The sequence below is a fragment of the Alexandromys fortis genome, unplaced genomic scaffold (assembly GCF_014885135.2).
Source record: "Alexandromys fortis isolate MF-2015 unplaced genomic scaffold, M_Fortis_MF-2015_v1.1 scaffold_1, whole genome shotgun sequence".
Taxonomy (NCBI): domain Eukaryota; kingdom Metazoa; phylum Chordata; class Mammalia; order Rodentia; family Cricetidae; genus Alexandromys; species Alexandromys fortis.
Window position 1 is genome coordinate 38,313,160 of NW_026067927.1, and position 16,993 is coordinate 38,330,152.

Sequence of the window (16,993 nt, forward strand, 5' to 3'; positions counted from 1 at the left end):
GGAACTCCACTGAAGATCTGACGCCCTCTTCTGGCCTCCGCAAGCACTGCACATAGGTGGTGCACAGACATACATGCAGGCAAAACATTCATACACATAAAACAAAACCAAATCTTTTCTTTTTTAAAAAAAGGTTGTAGGCCTCTTAAGAGAAAGATGCAGGAAAGTAACTCGATTCTGTCCCATGGGATAGCGAGCTCCAGACAGGGCACAGGTGGTGTCCAGGGCACAGGTGTCGAGGACCAGGAGTCTAGGGAACAGGTGTCCAGGGCATAGGTGGTATCCAGGACACAAGTGAACAGAGCCAGGTGTTCAGAGCACAGGTGTCTAGGGCAACATAACAGACTGGACAATGGTATGGGCTGAACTTGGGGTGATTAAATAATGATGGATTAGAACATGGGAGTGGGAAAAGGAGGTTCAGGCCGAAGAGAATGTGGGACCTCACGTCTCAGCTCCCCCATGCAGCAGACACCCTACTCACCGCTTTCGAGACTTTCTGAGGCTGTTAGCCACCTTGTTCTGCTCTAACCCTGCTGTATGAACTGGTTCTCTAAGCTCCCAGCCTGCAAGCTCCTTGCTCGCACTCCATACCTCTCACTTTAGGTCCCCGAGCCTTCCCTGGCCTTTGAGAGTCAGCAAACTCAACTGAAGCACACACAGGTTTGACTTAGGGATTCAGCGACCTCAGCTCCAAGCAGCGGGAATGCTAAGCAGCAGGAACGATGAATGCGTGTGTTAATTATTATGATTGCCCCCACCAAATAGACTCTCCTTGGACAAGTCCTTCACTTCACTTCCCGAGCTGGTCTGTGAGCAAACAGTGAGCTACAAGGCTACCAGATGCTGCACAGACAAACAGCTCCACGCCATGCCAACCTGGGACTCTGTGCTGACCTCCCTGCTCCACTTTGTGCCTGGTTTCCCTCTGTCCACCTGGTCTGAGAGTGGCCAGTACCCGTGAAGAACCCCAGTTCATGGCTAAACATCCACAGCTCTGTAATTTCCCCTGGAGTCCTTCCTGCAGTCCAGGGACTCCTCTGCATTCTGACTAGTCCCCAGAGTCTTGGGATACCCAGGTCTGAGTTTAAACAGTACTCAGTGCCTGGGTTCCTGTTCCTCTTTGCAGTATTCAAGCCAGTTTAACCTCCTATCCGCTTTAAGACAGCATTTAGCTTCTTGATTCTTTATTCTGGACTGGAGTTAGTTTTTAAGCCCACTTTACCCCTGTGCTAAACTCTTGGCACTGTCTATATGAGACTAACAACCACAGACTCCAGGTAAAAACAACCTTTTTCTTACACTTATTCTGTGTGGCCGCTGTCTGTGTCTTGACTGCCGATCAGTTGGTGATAACACTCGACACTTCATGGGCTTTCCAACAGTCTCCACGGGCAGGTGGCCCCATGTGTCCTCCTGTCACACTGAATGTGAGCAGACCCTGTGACTCTTTATGTGGCCAACTTTGGGCTCTCCACCCTTTGAAACAGCCCCAGAAAAGGGAGAGTCCATCAGCAGACGCACCAGAAAGCTCCGCCATGTCTGACTAACGAACACTGTGGTGATGTGTGACAAACCCTGGTGCAGTCTGTATCTCTTCCTGCCTCTCTGTCCTAGTCTCACGCTCTTGTTTCCTTGGTCTCTGCTTCCTGGAGTGATCTCAGTCTGCTACCAACCTTAGTTCTCAGAATCCGATACATGGTGTGTCCACCAAGGGAAGGCACTTGCCGCTGGAAGGACCTGTTATTATGTGCGTGACACCATGACACCATGCTATGGTTTTCCAGTCCAGAGCCAGGTGATGTCGTTTTATTGAAATGCCAGTGTTTAGCTTGTCCTCAGGGGAGGTTGGAGATCTCTCTAGACTTTGCAGTCTCCTTTTCTCCGTGTTATGGAATTTTTTTCCATATTCCCGTAGGGCTCCCAGGCATAGTTCATGTAATCTTTCTGTAGTCTCCTGGAGCCTCTCTCCTTGGCTTAGAGGAAAATCCCAGTCACTTACAGTCTAGGAGGGAGCAACTAAATACCAAGCAAGCCGCAAACCCAGGATGTGTGTGTTTTCACTTTTCTTCTTGAATAACCCAAGACAGAGTTTTATGCTTTGCAACCACTTAAAGTAAGACTCGGTGTCAGCTGTGAGCATTCCCATAAGTAGGTTAAAAAGCCCCTCCCTTTTTTATACTACCTAGTAAGACTCTAGTATTTTGGGCTGCAGAGATGGTTCAGAGGTTAGGAGCACTGTCTGCTCTTGCAGAGGACCCAGGTTTGATTCCCATATGTTGTCTCACACCCATCTGTAACTCCAGTTTCAGGAGATCCTGCCCTCTTCTGGCCTCAATGGTCACTGCATATATGTGGTCCACACACATGTAAGCATGCCAAACATATGCAAATAGATAAATGTTTTTAAAAGAGTCCGATACACTTGTAAACTGTTAAGACAATACTTTAAGGGTTTTAGCGATGATATTGCCACAGTATTGGACCAACAAGTGTCTTCATAAATTGAGACCTCTCACTAATAATCAAGTCTTCCTCATTTTATGTCGTCCAGCTCAGGACCTGCGTCACTCTGATGCCCCAGGGTTCTTGTAATCCTCCTTAGCAAGACCAGCCCTAGACTTTGAGAGAAAGACTTGGTCTCCAGTAAGAGAGACAGATATAGTATTTCTCTGTTGGGTGTACCATGGTGTATGTGTGTCTGTGTGTGTGTGTTCATCTATTGAAGGACATTTTTGTTGCCTCCAGGTTTAGGCAATTAGGAGTAGAGATGCCAGGATTTCTACATGCACAGAAATTTTCAGTTACTTTTGGGTAAATACCAAGAAGTGAAATTCCTGGATCAGATGATGGGATTGTGTCTAGCCTGGTAAGAATCAGTCAAACTGTCTTCCAATAACACTTAGTCCCACTCGGATTGATTCCCAGATCTTCAACTTGCCTTCAGTCATGAAAGCAATTAGCTCCAACTTCGAAGTTCATTCTGGCGTCAGCATTAGAGATTCCCCTTGCAGCACCTCAGCCCGGACTTTCAGGGAAGGGTGCTATTTCCTAACTTAGGGCATTCATTGTAAGCGGCACAGAAGGGAGAACCAACGGGGCTGCTTTGTGGTGGCTGCTTTTTCTCCTTACACCTCTGTGCGTGACCTTTACACAGCCGGAAGAAGGTGTCTCAAATGGTGGCAAAGCCCACCATCCCCTGAGAACATCCATACTTCTCCCTGGATGGACAGGCCGTGGGGTTTGGTCTCTTTAGTGGTTTCTCTCCTTTTATAACACAGCCACATTGTCTAAGCAGGAGCCCAAATGTGTAATGCGATCCCAGACTCCCCTTCAGAAGACACTTCTGGTCTGTCTAAGGGATTTTCTCAAGTTCCTTGTGTGGTTTCAGGTTGGGATCAGGGACTAGAATGAGAGAGCGAGAGATGTATTACCTCTCTCCAGGAATGTGCCTGCAGAAGAACAATGGCTCTGATTCTCTTGCTCAGCTGTCCCCCTCCCAAGAACACCTCTCAAAACAGAATATAGCATGTCAGGTGGTTCCAGGCCTGCGTGTACTATTGTGAGGATGGGAGTGTGACCCAGCAGGCAGTGCTGTGTTCCACCCTGCTGGGCAAAGAACCCCTTTTACTCTGGGTTTCTCTCCCACATTCACCCCTCCCAGGCCAACATTCAGATTTCCAAATCCAGGGGAAAATAAAATGGCCGTGAACGCTGAGAACCTTGGCTGTGTAGGGCAAATGGGATTCCACCTCTGCCCTCATCTGCGTGTTTAAGCAGGAAGTACTTGATGTTAACCGTATTAAAACTTTCCCACAATCTTGGGGGAGATACTTCCTTCACAAGCCACCCTCACCTTTCTTGGCCTTTCCTGGTGACGGGTCCAGGCATTCTTCTCCAGGCAATGATGGCTCCTCATGGGAGAATGCTTTTCCAGGCCTTAACTGGTTTCCTTGAACTAAATTAGCACAAATCTCCACTTCCCGGCCTCTAGTTTTCCTTTAACAATATAGATAAAAACGAATGCATGGATCACTCGAGGAAACCCCTGGAGGACAGCTGAGAAGGGGGCCCATCCGGATGGTGGAGTTTCGATTATCAGAGAGCATGAAGCACCTAGCCCATCAAGGCACAGGTGCACATGGGTGGGTATGTGGCCATGGGGAGCTTCCCACAGGCTGCTCACCAGACCTTTCTCTCCTGTTGAACCAATTTTTTCATCCAAGTAAAACAACTTGAACACTATCAAATAATAGTGACAGCTTTAGCGATGTAATTTAGACAGGTGAGGCAACACTAACGCGTTCAGTGAGTGGATAGGAGCCTTTTGCAAATTGCTCAGTAAAGAAACCATCCATCCACTGACAGTTTTGCCAGCCTCCAAAGTGGCCATCGGATCACACCCTTCGTGTTATCTGACTGTCTGGCATTGTGCTGCGCTTAGAGCAGTTCCCAGGAACACAAATCAAAACCTTAGTCCTGGGGCTGAGGGGAGCATCTGTCAGCAAGTCACTTCCTCCAGTGCAGGGACAGCAGGATCACAAGAGCTCTGACCTTCCTACCTGGCCCGTAGAGGTCTCTGCCCTCTGGGAAGCAGTTTCTGGGGCAGGATGGGGCAACTTCACAGGACACTCTGAAGGTCAGGCCAAGCCAGGCCAGGAGGGGGGAGCTCCAGTGGGCTGCCTGCCAAGTCCAGTGAGAAATACAGCTAAGAGGATGGTCTGGAGGACCTTTGGCTGTTCTGTCTGCTGTGTGGTCAGTGTTCACAAATCTAGCGGCTTCCCTCTGAAGGTTCGCTTCCAGTTACCCCAAGGCTGTGCTGTAGGGTGAAAGGAGACAAAGCTGAGTTCTCCACCTGTCAGGACACCAAGTAAGGTGTGGGGCTTTCCTGGAGGCTAGTACGAGAAGGAAGCCATGATTAAAGTGAGAGAGGAGTGGTGAGGAGGGGAAAGGAAGTTGTCTGCACCCCACCTGGAAGCCATCCACCCATGGGACACCTGGATTCTGCAGCGATTTCTTTTGCTTTCTTTCTTTCCTCACTCCTGGACTTACTTTTTCTTAGTTCCCTTCTGGAGACAGGGTTTCTCTGTGTAACCCTGGCTGTCCTGGAACTAACTCTGTAGACCAGGCTGGCCTCCAACTCATAGAGATCCACCTGTCTCTGCCTCCTGAACACTGGGATTAAAGGCATGTGCCACCACCTCCCATTCGGCTTGTTTGTTTTTTCACTTAGAAGCATCATATGCAGACAGAGCTGTCAGATCTTGAGAAATCATTTAACCACATAATACCACTAACTTCACAACTTGCTGAGATTAGACTGTTGAAACACCGCAGACCTTTGTCCTTAGACAGTGTGCTGTTAGGGGACAGAGGAACCTTTAGGTGGCTGAAGCCTGGTGGAGGGGAGTTAGGTCATTAAAGGTATAACCTCTGAGGGTGCAGTGAAAGCCCAACTTCTTCCCCCTTCGGTCCTGGCTCCCTGACTGCCCAAGGAAAGCGGGCATTCTCTGCCACACAGCACCTGCCTTGATGGTGCAGCAGCCACTGCTGGCCCAAATCACAGCCCTCCCGGGACCTGTAGGCCAAAATGTGCCTTCCTTCCTAGTGAGCTCTCTTCATCAGGTGGTTTGAAAGCAGCCCAGCTAATTCATGTACTAAACTCATCCAACACATATCTACTGAGGGCCTGGTGTGTGGCAGGAACGCCCCAGGCAAGGAGCTTAACACAGCATCCTTTCCATGGAGAACACAGACAAGACAGTCCGGAATGCTGAGTAATAAAGTCTGCAACTGGGCCCATCTAAGGATGGTCTGAGAATTATTATTCTACAACAGATTCAGCTCTCTTGTTTGTATTCTGGGTCTCTGGATATAATATAAAACACTCTTTTATAGGATTGTTTCTGAGGAAAAAAAGTGTTTTAAACGCAGCTGGAGAGTTGGCTCCTCAGCTAAGAGCACTAACTGTTCTCCTGGAAGACCTGGGTTTGGTTTCCAGAACCACATGGCAGCTCCCAACTCCAGATCCAGGGCATCTGATGCCCCTTTCTGACCTCTGAAGATACAGGGCACACATGTGCTCCCCGGAAGTATACATGGAGGCAACACATCCATCAAGTAAATAATTAAAATGAAAATTTAAAGAGTGTTTTGTGGGTCAGAGTGCTTGATTGTGAGTCCTGGCTTGAACCTGGTGATGGATCTTATCAGTCTTCACGGCTGCCTTTGCCTGCCAAGAAGCACTGGGAGCTGGATGTTGAGAAGACGGAGCAGCAGGGGCCTTGAGGACAGTCTCTGATCATGTCCAGAAGCCAGAACGAAAGGACGCAGTTACAATGATGGGACATTATTGCGGGTTGCATGAGAAATGTACCCATAAGATCAGGCATTGCACTTGGTCCCCAGTGGGTGGTGCTGTTCAGGGAAGTTATAGGATGCTTGGCCCAGCTGGAGTACATTGCTGGGTTGGGCTTCAAGGATCTGTAGCTTCACCCACTTCCTGCTCCATTTCTCTGCTTCCTGTGTGTGGAAAAGGATATTAATTACCCAGCCTCCTGCTCTTGTTTCCCCGCCATTCTTGATGCTAAGCTGTTAGGGACATGGAACTGCACACAAAATATAAAACAAAAATATCCAAAGAGCAAAAAAAAACCTTTCTTCCTTAAGTTGCTTTTTGCCAGGGCATTTTATCACAGCAACGGAAACATCAGTAATACAAGCACCTTCCAGAGAATTCTTTCTCAAGAGACTGGCCCACTGGAAGAGGAAAAGTTCATCCACCCATCCATTGCAACAAGCACTGTAATACTGTCAGCATCACCGTGAGCAGTGGGGTACAGCACAGAAAGATCACTGGGCAGGCTGAACTGCCCCCCAATCCTGCTTTAGCTAATTGCTTTAGCTAATGCAAAGGCTATAAAGAAAAGGAACCAATATGGCTGGAGTTTGGTGAGTAGGAGGAGCAGGGGAGGTGAGCTATTCCTGTGCCAGGTAGGAACTTGGGAGTCCTATGACACGCTTGGCTTTCACTCCCAGAAAACTGGCTCTTGGTGAATGTCTATCAAGGAAGAGGACACGCTCTGGTTCACAATCCTAAGAGTGTGTTGGGTTCCTGTTGTGTGGTGGGTACACTATGGAAAGTGAAAGTCGGGCAGGGGCCTCAGGACATAGCAGAGTGGTAAAGCTCCTGCCCAGCCTTCATTTGTCAGGCCCCAAGTGAAATCCCTTACCGTAAAGAAGAAAGTAATGAGCAGGCGCAGTGATTGACAAACCGTGTAGCGGTGTAGGCGAAAGAACACAGCTGTGTTGACTTGCTGCTGGTGCCTGATGTCTCTTTATGTCAGTTGTGTATCCAGGAGACCCAACACAACATAGTGAAAGCTTAGATATAGACCCAGGGAAAACAAGGACTTAGCAGTGGCTTTAAGGGCTCCACTTGAGCAAGGGTTTAGTCCCAGTGGCACTTTTTAAGGGATGAGGAAGGAACAGGGATGCGAAGGTTTGTGTGTGTGTGTGTGTGAATTTTCAGGTCTTTAATCTTTGGGTAAGCAGAGACCAGGCCTCCAATGGCTAAGGAAGATTACTCATTAGCCCCATGATTTTAATTTTGAAGCTGAGGAGCATCAGTGCTTTGACCCAGAGGTTCTGGGTGGTTTGCTGTAGCTTGTTGCATCTGTCAACCCTGTTATTCCGAGAGTGTTCTTGTCTCTGTCTCCAAAGACAAATTTAGGGCTGAAAAGAACTGTATCCCCGAGTCTATGTTCAGAGATGAGCTGCTTGTTCTGAAAGACCTTTATATGTTTCATAAAAGTTATTTTTGTAAATGGATTCAAGTAGACTTTAACAAGCAAATATAGCATCCTAAATGCCAGCGATCTAAATAGAAGATTCAGCAGAAGCACTGTGTGACGGCAGAGCATGGAGACCTTGGGAGCAAAGCTGTAGGAGAGTGATTGGAGGGACTCAGGAGGGCCTGACGACAGGGAAGGGAGAGGGTGACTGACCCCCAAAGACTCCAGCACTGTGCCGTCCTTCCTTCCCTCCCATCGGATGCACAAACAGCAGCGTTCTTCCCAAAAGTCAGCTCAAATTGTGACAGAGGTCAAAGGATAACCTCAGTAGAGAAGTGATCACGTGCCTTGTGGAATAGTGAGGTGATCAAACAATCAGGAAAGGGACAGCAAGATGTAGGGGGAGCCCACCATTCTGGAATGGCCAAGAAAAGCATGCATGAGTACAATTCAAAGGAGAAACTCTTAGGAGACTCTGAGTTCTGAGAAGCAGAAGGATCCGTGTGTGCTATGGGGTTCATTGCCACAGGCTCCCTCTACAGCCTCTCTCTGTCCAGGGATGGAGAGAGGAAGGCATCTGGTCAAACCTCCTTTGCCTGCCAGAGCCCACGACTTCCTTCCAAGTGAAGCACACACTATGTATGTGGGGTAGTGACACCACTGTACACTGTTCTGGGCCACAGAAGGGGCTGTGTCTCAGGGCCCAGGAGTGGCTAATGTTGGCTTTGACTCGCTTGCATAGCAGTCATGTGAGCTGGTGGACTTAGGGCAGGAATGCAGAGAGGCAGAATGAAAGAGTAAAGGGGAAGTTATGGATGGAAATAGCGGTCTTCCCTTGTCCTCTTGGTTCTGGGTTATGACTGTTGTCTTGGGTTTCTCTGTCCTAGGTCCCCCACCCCTTAGTAACCGAGGAGTCTATTAGATCACAGGCTGTATGTTTATTGGGAATTCTATGATGTTAAATAGTTTGCAGCAAGCTATGTGTGCATACAAGTTAAATATCATAATATGAAGAAAAACCTCCTCCAGACAGCTTGGTCCAGTGGCAAGTCACCTTTCCATGAATCTGCCTGAAAAGCCCTCCGTCAGGATTTGTGGAGCTGTTAGGGAAGGAAAGCGGCAGAAGGCAAAAAGTACGCAGCTGCCAACTAATTTCATTTTATTCTTTTAGAAGAAGATTTCAAAAATGTTTTTATTGTATGTTTATGAATGTTTACTTAAATGTTAAGTGAATGCATGTGCAATGCTCACAGAGGCCAGAAGAGGGCATCAGATTCCCTGGAACTGGAGTTACAAATGGTTGTGAGCCTCCATGTGGGTGCTGAGAACTAATCCTGGGTCCTCTGGAAGAGCAGCAAGTCCTCTTAACCACTGAGCCATCTCTCCAGTCCTTAATCTCATTTTACTTAAAATGAAGAACTCTTGTTTCTAGATTCAAAGTGATTTCTTTGATGTGGGAGTGATTTCTTACTAATAAAGAAACTACTGCCTAGGCCCATTTGATAGGCCAACCCTTAGGTAGGTGGAGAAAACAGAACAGGATGCTGGGAGAAAGAAGCTGAGTCAGGAGTCGCCATGATTCTCCCACTCCAGACAGACGCAGGTTAAGATCTTTCCTGGTAAGCCAGCTCGTGGGCTACACAGATTATTAGAAATGGGTTAGATTAATATGTAAGAGCTAGCCAATAAGAGGCTACAGATAACGGGCCAGGCAGTGTTTAAAAGAATACAGTTTCCGTGTAATTATTTCGGGCATAAGCTAGCCATGCGGGTGGCCGGGTGCCAGGAACACAGCCCTGCCGCTCTTTCAACATTTCTTGACATCCTTGTGACTGTAGCTGCACACCTTAGCGGGGGGGGGGGGGGGGGGGGGGGGGGGGGGAGGGGGCGGAAGACATATTACTACTCACCAGAACTAAACACAAAATAAGAAGAAGGTAGTACCTGCCACCTAAGACCAAGCACTTCAGGCTGAGTCAGATGAGAGACAGGAATTGGGTCAGAGGCTTCAGAACTGGGTCCTTGTGGATTGAGCCGGTCACTCTGCCTTCTCAGTCTGGAAATGCTTTGTCTTTTAAAAATGAAAGACAAGCGGTAACCAAATGTGTAGCCAGCAGCAGCCAGCACACCCAGCAAGCCTTGCGCTCCCCACGGCCACTCGAACCATTGAACTCAGATTCACTAAGGCACGCGATGCACATAGCAGAATTTTTCTTCTTTACATCTCTATGAATTTTGGCAAGTAGAGTCATTTTTAAAAGATTTATTTTATTTTATATATATGGGCATTTCCCCTGCATATCTATCTGTATGTCATGTGTATGCAGTGCCCTTGGAGGCCAGAGCTGCCATGTGGGTGCCGGGAACCAAACCCCAGTCCACAGCGAGATCATTACATGCTCTGAACCACTGAGCTATCTCTCAACTATAGTTGCAGTCATTTACATCAGGTCCCCACACTCAAGAAATAATCCTTCTGTCAGTCCAACGCCTCTCTCTCTTAATACAGGAGGCCCTTCCTCTCCTCCCAACCCAGGCAACCATAGCTTGTCTACAACCATAGTTCTGCCTTTTCAAGAATGGTATATGAGTCATGTCACTTAAGACTTTGGGGTCTGCCCCAATGGCTTTTCAAAGAGTAATTCATTAAATTTTACAACAATATTTTTTAGTTAAATACCAGTATTGCAGAATTGAAGGACATGGAAGTACTACACACACACACACACACCACACACACACACACACACCACACACACACACACCACACACACATACACACACACAAACCCAAGATGCAAACAAATATGATTTTGTATTACTCGAATTATTTTATGATAAGAAATGTAAGAAATCTTCAGTGAAAACTGTGCATTGAATGTGGCTCACGGTCACCCTAGAATCAGTGTCAGAGCGCAGTGATGATGGTCTGTGGTGCTCCTCTTCGACCCACGTGATAACCTGCCTCGTTCTGGCTGGAGATGGCTTGACTGTGGAAAGGCATCTGGAAAAAGTGTTAACAGAAAGGTTGAAGACATCCTCTCTTAAGCCAACAGCATTTAGCCTTGAAGTCACCACACGATGACCAATCGGTCTGAAAATGTGAAGAAACGAACATGGATAGTCAAGGTTTTAAATCTCAGCAGTTTCGGGATTGGTGTGCACGACAGGTTGGCCAGACACTTCTGCATCACTCAGGAGTTAAAAAGAAGAGCTGGATTTCTCTCCAGGCACTATTCCCCATTCAACATTGGTCCCATGGGAGTCCTAGGTCATGCTTTACAACACAACCCTCACCCTCCTGGATGTGGTCACAGCCCACAGTACAACCACAAGGTTCCTCCCAGGCTCTTCTTCAGGAAAAGACCTTGTCACTGCATTGCTGTGTTTAACCTTCTGCTATAATGCCATCCACTGGGAGCAAAGGAGACCCGTCAGTTGCTGAAAGTTTACGGCTTTCATGAATTTTTAAGGAACAGATGGGGGAGATTGCTGAAGCCAAGCCATCGTGTGCGGGTGTGATACGGAGGTCCAGGAGCCCCTTCAATATTTAATGCAGCCCAAAGCCTCTGGCAGCCAATCATCTCTTAATGGGGCTTGCCCTCTGGCCAGCTTGTTTCTGAGGGAGTCAGATTTCTGGCTTCCAAACAAGTTATCGCTCACTTGCTGAGTAAATACCACAAGCTGAAAGTGGCCCCCCAGGCATCATTGGTCTTTGCTGGTCAAGCTGAGAAGGTCCCAGGTCAACATAGCTTGTCTTCAAACACCTGTGTTTCCCAAGTGAGCTAGATATTGGTCTGTTCTCAACCTTCCTGTGAGACTCCACTAAACACAGAATGGAGTGTATCGGGAACCGAATTGCAGGGGTGAGAATGGCTGTGTAAGGAAACAAGAGGTGAGTAGGGGGAGCCCAGGTGCAGTACTGCTGGTGGAACTGACTTCACACCAGAGAGACAATAGGGGAGATAAGGGGCGTCAGGATTAGTCCTGGACCGACTGCTAGGGCATCGCTGAGAACAGTGACTGCAGAGGAGAGGGGAGTGAACGTGGACAGAGAGGGTGGGCTGCACGTTGTGAGAAGCCAACAGGAGGGAAGGAATGGCTAATGGCATCACTTCCGTCTTCCATCACCGCTGTCTCTGGGAAATGGACTCTGCATCCCTCGCTCACTGCTACCACAAATAAAGACGCTGTGTGTGCGCGCAAAGCAAGCCATAATGGAAAGGAGCCAGGCTGTCTGTATGAAGGGAAGAGGTGAAGCTGTTGTCCGTGCTTTCAGTCACCAGTTTATGCGTATACTTGGCCAGAAACTTCTTTCATTTCACCAAACCCTAGTTTCCAAAAGAGAAAGAAGGAATTGTCAAGTCGTACAGAACTTTTCACTGTTTACTGCCCTATGACGACAGACTATATACTGTGAATTGCTTAGTTAAGACATGGATTATGGGACTGGAGAGGTGGCTCAGCTGCCAAGAGTATTTGTTGCAGACTCCTGTGTTCCTGGCACCCACATGGCAGCTCACAACCAACTGTAAAATCGTCTCGGGGATCTGATGCCCTCTTCTGGCTTCCACAGGCACTGCATGCAAATTGTGCACAGGCAGTAAAAACAAACATATAATTGTGTAGTTGTAATGATTGGACAGGCACTGTTGTTTAAAAATAGTAAATTCATTGATTTATAACTCAAAGAGATTTACTTTCAGGATTTTCTCCAGAGATTCTTTTCTTAAAATACGGTCCAAGCCAATAGAGTTGGGGGATAGTCAACTCCAAAACATAGCTGTAATTTTAATTTTTATCTGATTATTCTATGTGAATCACTATCAAAATCACGAGGTTCCACGCTTTCCTTGGTGTGTTTTTAGAATGGAATACATTTTTCTCAGTTTACTTTATTTTATGGAGTCCTTGGCCCTCAGACATTGTTCTTATTAGCTCTGTTGGTTGAGCCAAGTTACAGTTAACAGTCCTCAGAGTCAGCAAGGTCCTTCTGAGAATCTGGAAATGTTGGTCCTTCCATGTACAGCTTCTCTTTGTCAGTGTTCTGAGCATGGAACTGAAGGGTCAACCAGACCAGTATTCACAGTCTGACCTTAGCGTGCCCACAGTGTACTTCCTCTTGGCTGGTCAGGGTCTTTGACCACACTGGTTGTAGTCTAGGAGGAAATGTCACCACCATTTCCAGACACATGGGCAGGTACACTTCCTTCATATAAAAAGTCACAGATTGATTGAGAACGGAACCTGGGCAGTGACTCCATGAGGTGTTCATGTTAAACCATACGGCTGTCAGTGTGTCCTGGGGCCTCGTTCACACTAACACATCTGATCCGCAGGCCACATGACTACTGCACAGCGGTCAGACAGCCTGATGACTGGCAAACCTGAAATGGCATTTTTTTTTCCTCCACAACGTGGAGAACCGTGCACCGCCCTCCTGCGTCAATCAGGTTTCTGTGAGCGCACTGATGCTGTCCCCAGGTGCTGCCACAGCTTGTGTTTTCACTCAAGGGGGCATTTTCCTCTTAAAACAAATTTATTTATTGCAGTTAATAAGCTACATAGCATCACCCTATTGGAGAGGAGAATCCAAAGCTTTGAGTCCAAAAAAAATATGATTTTTGTACCATGTACATGTGGTTGCCTGTCAGTAAAATGGAAATAATAAATTTCATCTTGGGTACCACTAAGGTAGAATGCAGGGCCCTTTACTTGTTATCTTGGTTCAAAATTATCATGTTTATTAATTAATAGACAGGTCAGTTCCTCCAACAGGAAGTTCATGAAGGCTTTAGTAAATCATAACGGTCTCTACTCGCCTCTGACTTTGAGGAAAGGAAAAGAACAAGTTATATTTGGAAGTTTGTTTTGACTCGTCTCTGCCCCTGACTCTGTTACCTGAGGTGACGGAGAAGGTCCATATCCCTCGTAAGGGCCACCTGCCACACTGGCTCCAGATGACTGACGCTCCTTGTTCATGCTTCTCCTGCCAGGTTGGTGGCCACACGATGCTGCCTATCCGCTGGATGCCTCCAGAGAGCATCATGTACAGGAAATTTACCACGGAGAGCGACGTCTGGAGCCTGGGCGTCGTGTTGTGGGAGATCTTCACCTACGGCAAGCAGCCCTGGTATCAGCTATCAAACAACGAGGTGTGTAGTGGTTTGGAGGGACCCCTGAACACACAGGCACATTCACACACACACACACACACACACACACACACACACACACACACACACATACCACCGCCACCACCGCCAGAGCGGGAATCTAAGATGCAGCCTCGGTCTGGGGGCTCCTGAGCTGGGAACCAGCCCACAGTCATACATGGCTTCGCTTGAGGCAGCAGTTCTTTGCAGACTCGTTTTAATAACTTTGGAGAAAGAGAGGTTTGCGGACCCAAACTTGCTCCCTCTCACGGCAGGGTGGAGGAGTAATTTCACACCTGTTCATCTAACAGACTAAGAGCAGCCTCCGCGATCCGTGCCCCTGAGTCTGGCAAGCATTTCTGCACTGTTCCAGAGAAGTTCTAAGGCCCTTTCCTTCTTCAGATTTTACTAGAAGTTAACGCCTAGTGAAAAGCTCAAGCTTGGTTTGCCTTTTCCAACTCCTTTGCAAACTATAGTTACCTGTTGGAATCCATCGGGATTGGTTCTAAGACCCTGCCCTCACCCGGCCCCAGACCAAAATTTAGAACACTCCAAGTCCTTCCTGTGGATAGGATAATGTAGCATGTGCAAGAGCTTGCCTGGTCTCCTCCGGGGTCATAGCCAGCTCATTTACAGTAACAGTACATGCAGATAAGGTGCTAATAGCTATATGTTCGGAGAATAATGACAAGAAAAAAATGCACATGCTCAGTACAGATGTTATTTTTCCCCCGTGTATTTTCAATCTGCTGTTGTCTGGGTGCACATCTGGAGCCCACGGGACAGCAGCCAGCAGCATGTCTGTGTTTGAAGCACAGCATCTCGCTCAGCCATCTTCTGTCCCTCTCAGATCCATGCCTGTCCTTTAATTCAGCTCTGATATGCAGTGATCCTAATCACATCTGCTGCCAGGGGTCCCTGTCAGTCAACACCTTAGGCAAAAGCAGTCTGAGTTCTCTCTCCAGCCGGTAAAACCTGGAGCATGCGGGGCTTTCTCGGTGCTCCTCAGACCAGCCTCTGTGAATAATAGATCAGGCCTTTGCCAGCTTTGTAAAACCACAGTGGCTCTCTCCCTTGTGAGAAAGCAGTAAAAGGGTTTCCTTTGGGGCTGAGGGAAAGGACCACGAGTTCAAGGTCAGCCTGGGCTGCATAGCAAGACCACACCTAAAGCAAAAACCTATCTCTCCCACTGGAAATCCACAAGGGAAGGTTTGCTGAAAGGGTAGAGAGGGAAGCTGCAGGCCAGCCCCAGCATGCAGGCACACAGGAGCAGATGATTCTAGAACCCTGCAGCACTGCATTGTGACTGTAGGTGGTACGCTTATTATATCTTCAATGAAGAACTACAAAAGAAACATTTTAAAAGAGCAAACCTCAGCTGGTAGCCAATTGGCAGCTCCTCCCTAGGAGCTGGTACATCGGCACAGTGGAAGGACATGCAGCCCCATATAATAAAGCCAGGACTCTGTGAAAAGTTAGGAGGGAGGAGGTAGAAGGCTGCCGGCACAAAGGCATGGTGAATGGCTCAGGAGATGCACGTACTGATTGTCCTGATGTAGTCAGTACACCTTGTATATGTATAAACACGTCTGCCTCAAATTAGCATGCTGGCCTCCAGAAACAAACATAATAGCTTGACTTGACTTCTTAAAAAGTTAAAGAAAGGAGAGGCCCTTTCTTGCTCCTCCTGCACTGACATCCCACACCCATGGCTCTTCTGCTAACCCTGCCTCTGCTCTCCCTGCAGGTCATAGAATGCATCACCCAGGGCCGAGTCCTGCAGCGGCCTCGCACGTGCCCGCAGGAGGTGTACGAGCTGATGCTGGGATGCTGGCAGAGGGAACCACACATGAGGAAGAGCATCAAGGGCATCCACACCCTCCTCCAGAACTTGGCCAAGGCATCGCCTGTCTACCTGGATATCCTAGGCTAGGGCCCTTCTCCCTAGATCCGCCCTTCCCGATGCACTCCTCAGACTGGCCGACATGACAAACCTCTTACCTGCCGCTGGGTGTCATAACCTTGCTGTCCTTCGTTGTTCTGACAGTATTAACAAGACAGGGAGCGGCTTTCGGAGAGAAGCAGTGTGCACTTCTCCATCCACAGACAGTGTTAACTCGCTTTTGGCGTTGTCTCTTTCTCTCTCCCGCATCTCCTTAGGTTTCTTTCTTTCTTTCGCCCTTTCACCTTTTACTTTGGGTCTTCCCTGCTTCGTGATCCTCAGCCTCTCTCCTTGAACAATCTGGCTTCTGTATTCCTATTGACTGTACATAGACAAAGGCCTTAAACAAAACCCTAATTTGTTATATCAGCTGACACTCCAGTTTGCCCACCACAACTAGCAATGCCTTGTTGTACTCCTGCCTTCGATGTGGATGAAAAAAGGGAAACCAAACATCTGACTTAAAGCGCCACTTCCGATGTACAGACACGGGCATTTCTATGGATTCACTCCTGTTTATTTATTTAACTATTTATTTATCTATTTATTTATCTCCTTGTTTTCTGAAGGCTTTAGCCTGTGTGTAAAGGGAAAGTTGTATACAATCTAGGAAGACATTATCTGTGGGAGATGAGATCCAGAGAGAGAGAGAGAAGTGTGGCTATAAACTACAGAACGACCAGAACAGAGACAGCCAACGGGATCATCTGGGGTCAGCCCCTGCTGAGGAAAATCCCGCAACCGTTCGGCACCGTCCCCTGAGGACCTTCCTGAGGAGGAAAGAGGGTGTTGAACTCTGCACCGTGGACAGAGTTTCCAGGCACAGAACTGGCCTTCAATGGAAAGTGAAGATGGCCTCCGTGGGACCCAGACAGCACATCGCGCATTCCGACAGCACATTGTGGTCGGGCATGGTGACAGAGTTGACGCGTTCCTCAAGGGTTACCTACCGAACTTTGTCAAGTTCAGTTGAAAAGAGGGAGATTCTTGCTCAGATATTATTTCTGGGTCAGATGGGGAAATCTGAGTCCTTGAAAATGACAGGAAGCACTCTCAATTCCGAGGCACGTTTCTCTCACCTTGAACTTTCCAGACAATTCCCT

General features: G+C 47.8%; 1 protein-coding gene across 1 annotated transcript in view; it reads left to right on the forward strand.

Moving 5' to 3' along the window:
* Nucleotides 1-15,881, forward strand: part of Ntrk2 (neurotrophic receptor tyrosine kinase 2) — a 305,892-nt gene extending 290,011 nt beyond the window's left edge. Inside the window, exons 17-18 of the mRNA XM_050144116.1 lie at nt 13,790-13,948; nt 15,696-15,881. Coding sequence (XP_050000073.1) covers nt 13,790-13,948; nt 15,696-15,881 — 345 coding nt within the window. The remainder of the gene's footprint in view (nt 1-13,789; nt 13,949-15,695) is intronic.
* Nucleotides 15,882-16,993: the final 1,112 nt, after the last annotated feature.